At 42.0% G+C, this 15,060-nt stretch overlaps 1 protein-coding gene across 9 annotated transcripts in view; it reads left to right on the forward strand.

Annotated features, from left to right (window-relative positions):
* Positions 1 to 15,060, forward strand: part of LOC138958110 (uncharacterized) — a 43,952-nt gene that overhangs the window by 8,555 nt on the left and 20,337 nt on the right. For 8 of the 9 annotated variants that reach the window (XM_070329179.1, XM_070329176.1, XM_070329174.1 and 5 more), the window contains exons 6-20: positions 1,090 to 1,177; positions 1,793 to 1,866; positions 3,012 to 3,107; positions 4,727 to 4,876; positions 5,403 to 5,493; positions 8,583 to 8,656; positions 10,360 to 10,449; positions 11,475 to 11,624; positions 12,153 to 12,243; positions 12,926 to 12,972; positions 13,541 to 13,678; positions 13,801 to 13,897; positions 14,112 to 14,146; positions 14,584 to 14,721; positions 14,867 to 14,963. In XM_070329179.1, the coding sequence (XP_070185280.1) occupies positions 1,090 to 1,177; positions 1,793 to 1,866; positions 3,012 to 3,107; positions 4,727 to 4,876; positions 5,403 to 5,493; positions 8,583 to 8,656; positions 10,360 to 10,449; positions 11,475 to 11,624; positions 12,153 to 12,243; positions 12,926 to 12,972; positions 13,541 to 13,678; positions 13,801 to 13,897; positions 14,112 to 14,146; positions 14,584 to 14,721; positions 14,867 to 14,963 (1,456 nt within the window). The remainder of the gene's footprint in view (positions 1 to 1,089; positions 1,178 to 1,792; positions 1,867 to 3,011; positions 3,108 to 4,726; positions 4,877 to 5,402; positions 5,494 to 8,582; positions 8,657 to 10,359; positions 10,450 to 11,474; positions 11,625 to 12,152; positions 12,244 to 12,925; positions 12,973 to 13,540; positions 13,679 to 13,800; positions 13,898 to 14,111; positions 14,147 to 14,583; positions 14,722 to 14,866; positions 14,964 to 15,060) is intronic. The other variant, XM_070329177.1, reaches the window with a different exon arrangement.

Consider the following 15,060-nt stretch of genomic DNA (forward strand, 5'->3'; position numbering starts at 1 on the left):
TCAGTAGTCCAGTAGTGCATGGTCAGTAGTCCATACTCCACCCACCCAACCTTTGTGCCTCCCACCACCCCGCCCCACTCGCTACAGTGGTCAGTAGTCCAGTAGTGCATGGTCAGTAGTCCATACTCCACCCACCCAACCTTTGTGCCTCCCACCACCCCGCCCCACTCGCTACAGTGGTCAGTAGTCCAGTAGTGCATGGTCAGTAGTCCATACTCCACCCACCCAACCTGTGTGCCTTCCTCCCCGCCCCTCTCGGCCCAGTGGTCAGTAGTCCAGTCTCTACAGTTGTCCATCCACCCACTGCCCACACCCACCCTTTGTGCATTCCTCCCGCCCCACTTGCCACAGTGGTTAGTAGTCCAGTAGTAGTCAGTAGTCCATCCATCCAACACCCACTCCCACCCTTGGTGTCTTCCTCCCCGCCCCTCTCGCCACAGTTGTCAGAAGTCCAGTAGTGGTCAGTAGTCCATCCGCCCACCAGCCACCCTTTGTGCCTCTCTTCCCGCCCCACAGTGGTCAGTAGTCCAGTAGTGGTCAGTAGTCCAGTTCATACAGCAATCCATCCACCATCCAACCTTTGTGCCTCTCTCCCCGCCCCACAGTGGTCAGTAGTCCAGTTCATACAGCAATCCATCCACCATCCACTAACCACCCACACCCATCCTTTGTGCCTTCCTCCTGGCTCCTATCGCTGTGTAGTCCGTTTTCCATAACAACACGACCTTTCTGTCTTTTTGTCTCTCATTCGTTCATTCTGTCCGTCAATCCGCCCATGCAAACTCCGAGTCTACCTCCCTGCCCCTCTCGCTGTTGTAGCTTGTGCATCCATCCATCACATCCACCTACCCATCCATTTGTACCTCCTTGTATTCATTCATTAATCGTCCTTCCACCAATTAATTAACCAAAGCAAATTATAAAACACTTGCCTTCCGTTTTCAAGCAACCAGTTATTGATCATGTTGCGTTTTCAATATGACAGGCTATTAACTACCCGGTTTTTTTAGTCGTAAGATCCCAACCTAACCATAAGTCGTAAGAATGTCAAGTTAGGGAAACAAATACCAACTCTCTGTTTTCTTCCAGTGCCGTGAGGACGCCCCTCTGGTGGTAGCGGCCCTAAATCGTGGCGTGGACCCCACTGAGGTTTGCCTGGAGATCGGCCTTTGTGCTGGTACGTGCCACTGTGTGGTTGTCTATTGGAATTGTGCTTTTGTCTTGTGGAATTGTGCTTTTGTAATGTGGAATTGTGTATTCGTCATGTGGAGTTGTGCATTTGTCTTTTGGAACATTGCATTTGTCTTGTAGAGTTGTGCATTGTTCTTTAGAATTGTGCATATGTCTTGAAGAGTTGTGCATTGTTCTTTAGAATTGTGCATATGTCTTGAAGAGTTGTGCATTGTTCTTTAGAATTGTGCATATGTCTTGAAGAGTTGTGCATTTGTCTTTAGAATTGTGCATATTGCTTGTGCAGTTGTAGATTTGTCTTGTGGGAGGGTGCATTTGTCTTTTGAAATTGTGTATTTGTCATGTGGACCGTTGGAGCTGTCTTGTGAAGTTGTGCATGTGTCTGTTAAGATTGTGCATTTGTCTGTCGGAATTGTCACGGTTTATTTTTTTATTCAGTAAATTGAATAACCTATTTGTATCAAACTAAAATCATCGATGTAAAGGAACCTCAATGAAAGAGAAAATAACAAAAATAACGAGGGAATATATGTGTATGTGTCTATGCCACTTTCAGCTGTGTCTCATTGTAAGTCATAATTAAGATGTTCGTTTGAAACAGGCCCTGGTCGAGTGCAGTGGTCTCGGATGACCTGTGACATGTGTGCACGTGCCGCACATTTTGCTTTTGGACAGGTGAGAAATTAGACACCTATTCGTAATACACGATGTTTGGAAATAACTCTAGCGGGTTTGTAGTGGTTGTGGACGAGTGAAACTCTTTTTAGTAAGGCAAGCTTTTAACAAGTGCTCCTCGTCCACCTTGCTTCGATCACACCCCAAGCTAATGATTGGCTCCAAATGTCACGTGGAAAAATTTGACTCACTAAAACCAAGTGCAGTTACTCTTGCACAACCGGTCATAGAAACCCGACAGTGACATTTAAGAGCATCGTCTATTTAAAAGTAGTGAACTGGAGACGAACATCAGTAATGGTGATATTGCAATGTCTTCGCACATGAAATGTTTATATGTGTGATTTAACAAAAAAATAAATAAATACTCCGCTTAAAATGTGTGTGGGGTACATGCATTGTGTGTGTGGGTGTATGTGTGTGTGTGTGGGGGGGTGATTGGGTTGGTGGATTTGTTCTTCTCTCAGTCTCTCTCTCTCTCTCTCTCTCTCTCTCTCTCTCTCTCTTTCTCTCTCTCTCTCTCTATCTATATCTGTCTCTCTCGCTCTCTGTTTTTATATATGAAGTCTTATATCGCGCGCGTATCTCCAGACTCGGACTCAAGGCGCAGGGATCTATTTATGGCGTGTGAGATGGATTTTTTTTACACAATACATCACGCATTTACATCGACCAGCAAATCGCATCCATTTCGGCGCATATCCTACTTTTCACGGCCTATTATTCCAAGCCACACGGGTATTTTGGTGGACATTTTTTATCTATGCCTATACAATTTTGCCAGGAAAGACCCTTTTGTAAATCGTGGGATCTTTAACGTGCACACCCCAATGTAGTGTCTGTCTATCTCACTGTCTCTGTCTCCCTGTCTCTGTCTCTCTCTATGTCTCTCTGTTTCTCGGTCTGTCTGTCTCTCTCTCTCTCTCTCTCTCTCTCTCTCTCTCTCTCTCTCTCTCTCTCTCTCTCTCTCTCTCTCTCTCTCTCTCTCTCTCTCTCTCTCTCTCTCTCTCTCTCTCTCTCTCCCTCTATCTGTTCTTTCTCAAACTTTTCGAGAATGTACTGTTGATTATATTCAATTAAAACTGAAAGCAATGATTTTTATTCGACGATTCACATACAAAAAGTATGCTGTGTGTTCATTCCAGACTGAGATGTGTGTCAGTGAAGCCATGAAGTTGTGTCCCAAGAAAGGGAAACTATCTGTTCCACAGAGGTCGCTCCCCACGGCTGTTCATATGATGGTTTGTACAGACTATACACATTTTAAAGCTACAGAAACAGAAGGGAAACCGTCAATGGCATGCACAAGTTGGAATTTTTTAATGAGCTTTTAGAAATGCCTCAGACACCCAACAAGCTATCATCTCCTAAAAGCTCATTAAATTTCAGTGATAATTAATTAATTAATTAATGGTCAAATTTAGACTACACACGGAAGCATTCGTGGGGACGTGCGGACCCATACTTTTCAAAGAAGGAAAAGCGTGTATACCCTTCCGAGGCACTCGTGGGGCCGTGCAGACCCATACTTTTCAAAGAAGGAAAAGCGTGTATACCCTTCCGAGGCACTCGTGGGGCCGTGCAGACCCATACTTCTCAAAGAAGGAAAAGCGTGTATACCCTTCCGAGGCACTCGTGGGTCCGTGCGGACCCATACTTCTCAAAGAAGGAAAATTGTGCTAACCCTTCCGTGGCACTCGTGGGGCCATGCAGACCCGTAATATTTTAATTGTTCCAAATACCGTGTATAATTAATTAATTATCACTGAAATTTAATGAGCTTTTAGGAGATGATAGCTTTTTAGGTGTCTGAGGCATTTCTAAAAGCTCATTAAAGAATTCCAACTCGTTTAGGAGATATTTGCAATCAAAAACCCTTCTGGGTCCGCACGGACCCACGAGTGCGTCCGTGTGTAGTCGATAACGAGTGCCGGCGAAGGTCAAAATATTTGGTCATTTTCATTTCTTCATAATTCCAGTGCTTGGGAAGTCGGGTCTGAATATCTTGAAAATACTTTATCTGTTCCCTTGTCGTTTAATTTTGTATAATTATTTGATCATATATTTTGTAAGCATTTGATTTTAAAAATAGGTTGACACAGTCTGGCCGGGGAAAATATATCACTTCCGTTTATGTTGGATCACCAATACAAGCTTAAATCTTGTTGTTTAATAGGAAGATTTCCGCCAGTTATCTCTCTGAGGTTTTGGGTGCGTGCCCCTTGCGGGGGCAAAAAACATCGAGGTTACAAGCAGGGTCAAGGGGAAGGTCGGCTGGGCGGACAGGAGTATGACGGCTTACTAGTGCCAAAACCTGGTGTTACCCATTATCACGTGATAATTACTAATTAACGCTGTCAGTTACTGTTTTCATCTGTTAGTTACTAATTTTCACGGGAAAATTACTAATTTTTAGTTTTGGCACTAGCAATCCGCCAGGAAGTGAGCCAAAACTAAAAATTAGTAATTAAAAGGTGAAAGTTAGTAATTTTTCCGGAAAAATTAGTAATTTTCCGGGAAAAATTAGTAATTAACACGTGAAAATGGTATTACTAATTTTCCCTTGATAATTACAATTATGAGGTTTTGGCACTAGTAAGTCGTCATACAGGAGACTACAATAGGAAGGTTTCCGCCAGTTATCTCTCTTTGAGGTTTTGGGTGCTTAGAGAGTACCGTACCCCTTGCGGGGGCAAAAAACATCGAGGTCACAAGCAGGGTCAAGGGGAAGGTCGCTGGGCGGACAGGAGACTATTCCTAAATGTTAATTATGAATATATAAAGATGATTTAATAAACAAATGTTTTAACCACTATCAAACAGGTATCATTCATTCAGTGTTCCTGTCCTTCATTTTCAGCGTGCACAAATGAACAATGTGACATGTGAGCTGTGCGAGTTCCTGGTCCAAACCGTGGACGCGCTGACCAAGAACAAAACCAGCCCTGCTGCGGCCAACGCCACAGCGTACAAAGTGTGTGAAGTTCTGCCAGAACCAATCAAGGATACCGTGAGTGCTGCTTTGTTATTGCCTTCATGAGTGTGTTGGACTGATAGTCCCAAATTAGTAAAAATTCAGAACTGCGTACATGTACTTGTCTCGGGTTCTCAGTTATAGACGAACGACATTCAGATAAAAGTGTTGTTAACGGTAACCCGACCAACGATTAATAGCAGCGATCGGAAATGTTTGGTGTAATCCCCTAGTAAGAATTAGTACCGAATAGGTATTCCAATTTGGTAACTATGATATGCAAATTAGCTCCGCCCCTAGGTGTCTATCAGTTGTTGAATAGGTACACGATAGGTACAACTAGGTATCTAATAGGTATCTCTCATTTGCATACTCCTCAAACTTAAGCCACGCCTACAAGGTACACGTTAGGTACGCTGTAGGTACTAGATATGTGTTTTCACTTTAAGGGGAGTTAACACTTATCAAGCTTCATTAAACATAAACCATGCAATAATGAGTTACTCCCCTTTTGTGTGGAGGTTTTGAATTGTTGTTAAATATGAAATGTTGGTTCTTTCAGTGCATTACGTTCGCGCCTATGGTCGTGGACATGATCGTGCATGGCGTGGACCCTGTGGGAGCCTGCACCAACATTGGTGTCTGTTCGACCGGTGAGCCACATCCTTCCCTTCTTAGTATTATTATTATTATTATTGTGATCATTTTTATGCGCCTAATCTAGATATAGCCCTAGGCGCTTACATATTAATTTCTGCCGTTTGAAATGGAATAATTTTTTACAGACAGACAGACAAACAGACATTTTTTTACACACAATATATAACGCATTCACATCGGCCAGTAAAGCTCAGTAGCCTATTAGGCGAGCATTCACCTTTCACGGCCTTTATTCCAAGTCAAACGGGTATTTGGTGGACATTTTTATCTATGCCTATACAATTTTGCCAGGAAAGACCCTTTTGTCAATCGTGGGATCTTTAACGTGCACACCCCAATGTAGTGTACACGAAGGGACCTCGGTTTTTCGTCTCATCCGAAAGACTAGCACTTGAACCCACCACCTAGGTTAGGAAAGGGGGGAGAAAATTGCGGCCTGACCCAGGGTCGAACACGCAACCTCTCGCTTCCGAGCGCAAGTGCGTTACCACTCGGCCACCTCAGCCATTATGACAAATTAACGCTTTGTGTCGTCCTTCTGGTCTTGGGACCCTCTGAAGTTCCGCTAAGAGGTTATTTGACTCCCTAGAAAATAAAATTGGGGGTACCTGCACCGTCCTGGTAGAGTGTCAGTGGGGATATCTCGTCCTATGTCTTTTGTATTTTTTACTTTGTTTGGTAAGAATACAATAGAATACTTTTTTTAATTTTTTTATTTATTTTTATATTTAGTCAAGTTTTGACTAAATATTTTAACATCGAGGGGGAATCGAAACGAGGGTCGTGGTGTATGTGCGTGCGTGTGTGTGTGTGTGTGTGTGTGTGTGTGTGTGTGTGTGTGTGTGTGTGTGTGTGTGTGTGTGTGTGTGTGTGTGTGTAGAGCGATTCAGACTAAACTACTGGACCGATCTTTATGAAATTTGACATGAGAGTTCCTGGGTATGAAATCCCCGAATATATTTTTCATTTTTTTGATAAATGTCTTTGATGACGTCATATCCGGCTTTTCGTGAAAGTTGAGGCGGCACTGTCACGCCCTCATTTTTCAACCAAATTGGTTGAAATTTTGGTCAAGTAATCTTCGACGAAGCCCGGGGTTCGGTATTGCATTTCAGCTTGGTGGCTTAAAAATTAATTAATGACTTTGGTCATTAAAAATCGGAAAATTGTAAAATAAAAATAAAAATTTATAAAACGATCCAAATTTACGTTTATCTTATTCTCCATCATTTGCTGATTCCAAAAACATATAAATATGTTATATTCGGATTAAAAACAAGCTCTGAAAATTAAATATATAAAAATTATTATCAAAATTAAATTGTCCAAATCAATTTAAAAACACTTTCATCTTATTCCTTGTCGGTTCCTGATTCCAAAAACATATAGATATGATATGTTTGGATTAAAAACACGCTCAGAAAGTTAAAACAAAGAGAGGTACAGAAAAGCGTGCTATCCTTCTTAGCGCAACTACTACCCCGCTCTTCTTGTCAATTTCACTGCCTTTGCCATGAGCGGTGGCCTGACGATGCTACGAGTAAAATGGCATTGCGTTCAGTTTCATTCTGTGAGTTCGACAGCTACTTGACTAAATATTGTATTTTCGCCTTACGCGACTTGTTTTTTTTTTTTTTTATCTCAAACAGTCATGTAATCTGATTCTTTTCTTTTCATTTAGGCAGCAAAGGCTGACGTACCAAATACAGATTGCACGAGAAAACGACTTTTCTGTCCAAACTTTTATATCGGACACATTGTCCTTCTTTCCTCCATTGTAAACTTGAGGTTGTCTTTTGGAATTGTGCTTTTGTCTTGTGGAATTGTGCATTTGTAATGTGGAATTGTGTATTCGTCATGTGGAGTTGTGCATTTGTCTTTTGGAACATTGCATTTGTCTTGTAGAGTTGTGCATTGTTCTTTAGAATTGTGCATATGTCTTGAAGAGTTGTGCATTCGTCTTTAGAATTGTGCATATGTCTTGAAGAGTTGTGCATTTGTCTTTAGAATTGTGCATATGTCTTGAAGAGTTGTGCATTTGTCTATAGAATTGTGCATATGTCTTGAAGAGATGTGCATTTGTCTTTAGAATTGTGCATATGTCTTGAAGAGTTGTGCATTTGTGTTTAGAATTGTGCATATGTCTGGAAGAGTTGTGCATTTGTCTTTAGAATTGTGCATATGTCTTGAAGAGTTGTGCATTTGTCTATAGAATTGTGCATATGTCTTTAGAATTGTGCATATGTCTTGAAGAGTTGTGCATTTGTCTATAGAATTGTGCATATGTCTTAAAGAGTTGTGCATTTGTCTATAGAATTGTGCATTTGTCTTTAGAATTGTGCATATGTCTTGAAGAGTTGTGCATTTGTCTTTAGAATTGTGCATATTGCTTGTGCAGTTGTTGATTTGTCTTGTGGGAGGGTGCATTTGTCTTTTGAAATTGTGTATTTGTCATGTGGACCGTTGGAGCTGTCTTGTGAAGTTGTGCATGTGTCTGTTAGGATTGTGCATTTGTCTGTCGGAATTGTCACGGTTTATTTTTTTATTCAGTAAATTGAATAATAACTATTTGTATCAAACTAAAATCATCGATGTAAAGGAACCTCAATGAAAGAGAAAATAACAAAAACAAGAAATTCCTTCGAGGTAGGAAAAACACCCCCGTTGGTCAAAGGGAAATAACCATTCTCACTGCACCCATTCTCACTGCCACCAACTGAGAAGGTTATTTCCCTTTGACCATGAATATGTTTCTCTATAAGTCCTTGTAGAATCTTAATCCACCAATAACTCCCTAATCGTGTGTTTGACTGGTCCCAATTTTTGTAAGGACCGTCTCAGGAATGTATAGAACCTGTTCACCAAGTTTGGTGACGATCGGTCCGTTCATTCTTGAGATCTATATGCGAACACAAACACACAAACACACAAACACACAAACAAACAAACAAACACATCGACCGAAACCTATACACACCCCTATACCGGGGGTGTAATAACGAGGGAATATATTTGTATGTGTCTATGCCACTTTCAGCTGTGTCTCATTGTAAGTCATAATTAAGATGTTCGTTTGAAACAGGCCCTGGTCGAGTGCAGTGGTCTCGGATGACCTGTGACATGTGTGCACGTGCCGCGCATTCTGCTTTTGGACAGGTGAGAAATTAGACACCTATTCGTAATACACGATGTTTGGAAATAACTCTAGCGGGTTTGTAGTGGTTGTGGACGAGTGAAACTCTTTTTAGTAAGGCAAGCTTTTAACAAGTGCTCCTTATCCACCTTGCTTCGTTGATGACACAACCATTTGTCGAGGGTAGCGTAGGCACCCGGTCTGCTCCCCGCCTAAAAAAGGCCAGTGCCGTTCCGTCTTCGAGGGACTGCGTGGGTTTCATTTCGGAGTTTTCCTTCTCCTAGACGAGTTTCCTTCCATGGATGATGAGCCTCCTCTACCCTCGTTTTGAAATCAGAGTGGTCTTCTCTTAGGATAGCTGCCTGCCAGGGTTGACGAGCCTATCCTGCCCGGCTATTTGACCCATAGCTGGAGGTTGGTTCGTGGGCACCTGGGCGTTTCCACACACCGGTGGGCCCGCATGCCGCACGTCTAGGGGCCAACCTCCTCCGAGTCCTTGTAGTCTAGCCTGGGGCCTTGCGGTACCCAGTTTACGCCTGTCGCCGCGATGGAGGCACTACATAGGGCTTGTTGTGGAGAGGTTATTGTACTGGCAGGAGAGACTGACGCATTCTGCTCTCTTTTCGCATTGTCCTAAAAAGGACAGACGGTGCTAGCCAGCGGTGAGGGCTGAAAGCGAGAAGTGACAAGCACAAGACACTTCGCCAACACACTAGACACGTCACACAACCGTTTGGCAGGCACCTTGCTTCGATCACACCCAATGCTAATGATTGGCTCCAAATGTCACGTGGCAAAATTTGACTCACTAAAACCAAGTGCATTTACTCTTGCACAACCGGGTCATAGAAACCCGACAGTGACATTTACGAGCATCGTCTATTTAAAAGTAGTGAACTGGAGACGAACATCAGTAATGGTGATATTGCAATGTCTTCGCACATGAAATGTTTATATGTGTGATTTAACACACAAAAAAAACATAATCCGCTTAAAATGTGTGTGGGGTACATGCATTGTGTGTGTGGGTGTGTGTGTGTGTGTGTGGGGGGGGGGGTGATTGGGTGGGTGGATTTGTTCTTCTCTCAGTCTCTCTCTCTCTCTCTCTCTCTCTCTCTCTCTCTCTCTCTCTCTCTCTCTCTCTCTCTCTCTCTCTCTCTCTATCTCTGTCTCTCTCGCTCTCTGTTTTTATATATGAAGTCTTATATTGCGCGCGTATCTCCAGACTCGGACTCAAGGCGCAGGGATCTATTTATGCCGTGTGAGATGGATTTTTTTTTTACACAATACATCACGCATTTACATTGACCAGCAGATCGCAGCCATTTCGGCGCATATCCTACTTTTCACGGCCTATTATTCCAAGCCACACGGGTATTTTGGTGGACATTTTTTTATCTATGCCTATACAATTTTGCCAGGAAAGACCCTTTTGTCAATCGTGGGATATTTAACGTGCACACCCCAATGTAGTGTCTGTCTATCTCACTGTCTCTGTCTCCCTGTCTGTCTGTCTGTCTCTCTCTCTCTCGCTCTCTCTCTCTCTCTCTCTCTCTCTCTCTCTCTCTCTCTCTCTCTCTCTCTCTCTCTCTCTCTCCCTCTCTCTCTATCTGTTCTTTCTCAAACTTTTCGAGAATGTACTGTTGATTATATTCAATTAAAACTGAAAGCAATGATTTTTATTCGACGATTCACATACAAAAAGTATGCTGTGTGTTCATTCCAGACTGAGATGTGTGAAGCCATGAAGTTGTGTCCCAAGAAAGGGAAACTATCTGTTCCACAGAGGTCGCTCCCCACGGCTGTTCATATGATGGTTTGTACAGACTATACACATTTTAAAGCTACAGAAACAGAAGGGGAACTGTCAATGGCATGCACAATAAGGTGTGTCTCGTTTAAACAAAATATTTGGTCATTTTCATTTCTTTATTATCCCAGTGCTTGGGAAGTCGGGTCTGAATATTTCGAAAATACTTTATCTGTTCCCTTGTCGTTTAATTTTGTATAATTATTTGATCATATATTTTGTAAGCATTTGATTTTAAAAATAGGTTGACACAGTCTGGCCGGGGAAAATATATCACTTCCGTTTATTTTGGATCACCAATACAAGCTTAAATCTTGTTGTTTAATAGGAAGGTTCCCGCCAGTTATCTCTCTGAGGTTTTGGGTGCGTGCCCCTTGCGGGGGCAAAAAACATCGAGGTTACAAGCAGGGTCAAGGGGAAGGTCGGCTGGGCGGACAGGAGTATGACGGCTTACTAGTGCCAAAACCTGGTGTTACCCATTATCACGTGATAATTACTAATTAACGCTGTCAGTTACTGTTTTCATCTGTTAGTTACTAATTTTCACGGGAAAATTACTAATTTTTAGTTTTGGCACTAGCAATCCGTCAGGAAGTGAGCTAAAACTAAAAATTAGTAATTAGAAGGTGAAAGTTAGTAATTTTTTTCCGGAAAAATTAGTAATTTTCCGGGAAAAATTAGTAATTAACACGTGAAAATGGTAATTATTAAGGGAAAATTACTAATTTTCCCTTGATAATTACAATTATGAGGTTTTGGCACTAGTAAGTCGTCATACAGGAGACTACAATAGGAAGGTTTCCGCCAGTTATATCTCTCTTTGAGGTTTTGGGTGCTTAGAGAGTACCGTACCCCTTGCGGGGGCAAAAAACATCGAGGTCACAAGCAGGGTCAAGGGGAAGGTCGCTGGGCGGACAGGAGACTATTCCTAAATGTTAAATATGAATACATAAAGATGATTTAATAAACAAATGTTTTAACCACTATCAAACAGGTATCATTCAGTCAGTGTTCCTGTCCTTCATTTTCAGCGTGCACAAATGAACAATGTGACATGTGAGCTGTGCGAGTTCCTGGTCCAAACCGTGGACGCGCTGACCAAGAACAAAACCAGCCCTGCTGCGGCCAACGCCACAGCGTACAAAGTGTGTGAAGTTCTGCCAGAACCAATCAAGGATACCGTGAGTGCTGCTTTGTTTTTACCTTGGCTTCATGAGTGTGTTGGACTGATAGTCCCAAATTAGTAAAAATTCAGAACTGTGTACATGTACTTGTCTCGGGTTCTCAGTTATAGACGAACGACATTCAGATAAAAGTGTTGTTAACGGTAACCCGACCAACGATTAATAGCAGCGAACGGAAATGTTTGGTGTAATCTCCTAGTAAGAATTAGTACCGAATAGGTATTCCAATTTGGTAACTATGATATGCAAATTAGCTCCGCCCCTAGGTGTCTATTAGTTGTTGAATAGGTACACGATAGGTACAATTAGGTATCTAATAGGTATCTCTCATTTGCATACTCTTCAAACTTAAGCCACGCCTACAAGGTACACGTTAGGTACGCTGTAGGTACTAGATATGTGTTTTCACTTTAAGGGGAGTTAACACTTATCAAGCTTCATTAAACATAAACCATGCAATAATGAGTTACTCCCCTTTTGTGTTGAGGTTTTGAATTGTTAAATATGAAATGTTGGTGCTTTCAGTGCATTACGTTCGCGCCTATGGTCGTGGATATGATCGTGCATGGCGTGGACCCTGTGGGAGCCTGCACCAACATTGGTGTCTGTTCGACCGGTGAGCCACATCCTTCCCTTCTTAGAAAACCATTATGACAAATTAACGCTTTGTGTCGTCCTTCTGGTCTTGGGACCCTCTGAAGTTCCGCTGAGAGGTTATTTGACTCCCCAGAAAATAAAATTGGGGGTACCGGCACCGTCCTGGTAGAGTGTCAGTGGGGATATCTCGTCCTATGTCTTTTGTATTTTTTACTTTGTTTGGTAAGAATACAATAGAATACTTTTTTTTATTTTTTTATTATTTTTATCTCAAACAGTCATGTAATCTGATTCTTTTCTTTTCATTTAGGCAGCAAAGGCTGACGTACCAAAATCAAGATTGCACGAGAAAACGACTTTTCTGTCCAAACTTTTATATCGGACACATTGTCATTCTTTCCTCCATTGTAAACTTCTCTTAAAAAATACTGTGGCATTTTCTGTACTTCTGCTAATCAATACTCCCTGTGTCATGTTATTGCAATTCTGTACGATCTAAAAGGCATTTGTTTTGGCTACCTGGCAGAAGTTTTGTTTTGAAGATGACCATTTTATGTTTTTGCTTCAATCTATCGTAAGCATCTACCACACACAAAAATTAAACTCTAATTCCATGAGGTTTTTGCAAACAAGACAAGAGACAAATTTGAGCACATTTCATCTGTTTTTGCCTGTATCACTTCGATTTTTTTTGATTTCAGAGCCTGAGGTTGCTGAGGAACTCCAGCCGCCTGTTAATGGTCTTGAGGTTAGTACGATTCAACGTATGTCGATCTGGAAAGGATATCCTCGGGTGTTTTGTATGTTGTTTGTGCGTAGTTTGTTGAAGGAATAATTATAAATTGTTTGGAGTCGATTTCCTAATTACTTTCAACCCAGAATTGCCAAACATTTGTTCTCCTTTATTTCCTACTTCCGTCAGGAAAACTAGAAAATAAACTACTGATAATCACAAGCGTCATATTACATCTTTCAAATATTGTGGACATAGAAGACAGGCATAAGATGAGCGATACAGACCTTCCTAGACAAAGTAAGTATATATATAGATATATTTCCTGAGCGTTACGGTCAATCCGAGAGGATTTGTCTAACATCTATATTTAAAAAAAGATGTTGTGTCCGGCATTCTATCTGTTGGTCGCAACTTTGATCGCTTATGACTCCCAAGTTTATTCACCGATTCGCCTGAAATTTGGCGTAAACTAAAACAAAGTTCAGGCGAATATGTCCACAACTACTGGTGCTAAAAGAGATCACCGAGTACCACAGCGGTAATGGTGCATTGCGAAACCTCTGACTCTCTGTGCTTCTAGGCGGGCCCAGCGTGCGAGCTGTGTGAGCTGTTGGTGCAGACTGTGGACCAGTACCTGAAGGACAACAAGACTGAAGCCGCCATCAACGCCACCGTCTACAAAGTCTGCGGCAACCTTCCGGGCGCACTCAAAGACACCGTGAGTCTCTCTTGACCGTTCCAGAACATACACCTAGCATTTATTTGTTGCTTTAAATAATGTTAAGTCGAAATTGAACATGACATGATTGTGTGTGATGTGTTTTCCATTGCTGTCCACAGTGCATGACGTTCGCGCCGCAACTCGTGTCAATCCTGGCTAAAGGAGCGGACCCAAAGACAGCCTGCACCGACCTCAAGCTCTGTACTAACTCTACAGGTAACTTTACTATATCGTTTATAGTTAGAGTGCACACAGAGTTAAAGTTTTCGAAGCAGAAGTTAAAAAGAGCTACAGGGCTGTTTCTCTCGCACTGATTCAGTATTCGTCCATACTTTGGCTAAACGTGTTTTGTTGTTGTTGTTATGAAAAGAATGTCTGAGTTGGCTGTAATTTAGAGAAGTTCTCGTTTGTACTTTTCCATATGTTTCAGAAACCAGGAATACCCTGAGGCAGACTGACGTTCAAGTAAGTAATATGCGTTATATGTTCAGTCTGGTTGTGCTTTTGTGCGGTGTACGCATAACATCTTTTGGTCTAAATTAAAGCATTTTACGAGGTGGTTTTCCAACTAAGGTACTTTTTGCAGCATTAAAAGTGAATGTTTGAATACGAAATCAACAAACAAAAAAATTGAATGATCGGAACGTTTAATCATTGACACAATGAAACACCCATAAGTATGTCGGCCTCGAGGTCCTTGGGTTGGAAAGGCCAACACATGATAAGCAGAAAATCAACAGAACAATAAATTAGCTCATTTAAGCGTTCTTCTTTCGATCTGATAATGACGAGAGTATTTGGTATGAATGATGTTGATGTTGAACCGCTGGAGCTAAGAGCGATCATCGACCACACCAGCGCTAATAGTGCATTGCAAAACTTCTGACTCTCTGTGCTTCCAGGCGGGCCCAGCGTGCGAGCTGTGTGAGCTGTTGGTGCAGACTGTGGACCAGTACCTGAAGGACAACAAGACTGAAGCCGCCATCAACGCCACCGTCTACAAAGTCTGCGGCGACCTGCCAGGCACACTCAAAGACACCGTGAGTCTCTCCTGACCGTTCCAGAACATACACCTAGCATTTAGTTGTTGCTTGAAATAATTGTAAGTCGAAATTGAAAATGTCATTGACTTTTAATGCTAAAATGGCATGATTGTGTGTGACAAGTTTACATTGCTGTCCACAGTGCATGACGTTCGCTCCGCAACTCGTATCAATCCTGGCTAAAGGAGCGGATCCAAAGACAGCATGCACTGACATCAAGCTCTGTACCAACTCTACAGGTAACTTCAATATCTCATTGATAGTAACAGTGCACACAGAGGTCAGGTTTTTAAAGCAGAAGTTAGAAAGACCTACTAGGCTGATTCATTGGCACTG

Source organism: Littorina saxatilis, linkage group LG2 (assembly GCF_037325665.1).
Source record: "Littorina saxatilis isolate snail1 linkage group LG2, US_GU_Lsax_2.0, whole genome shotgun sequence".
NCBI lineage: Eukaryota > Metazoa > Mollusca > Gastropoda > Littorinimorpha > Littorinidae > Littorina > Littorina saxatilis.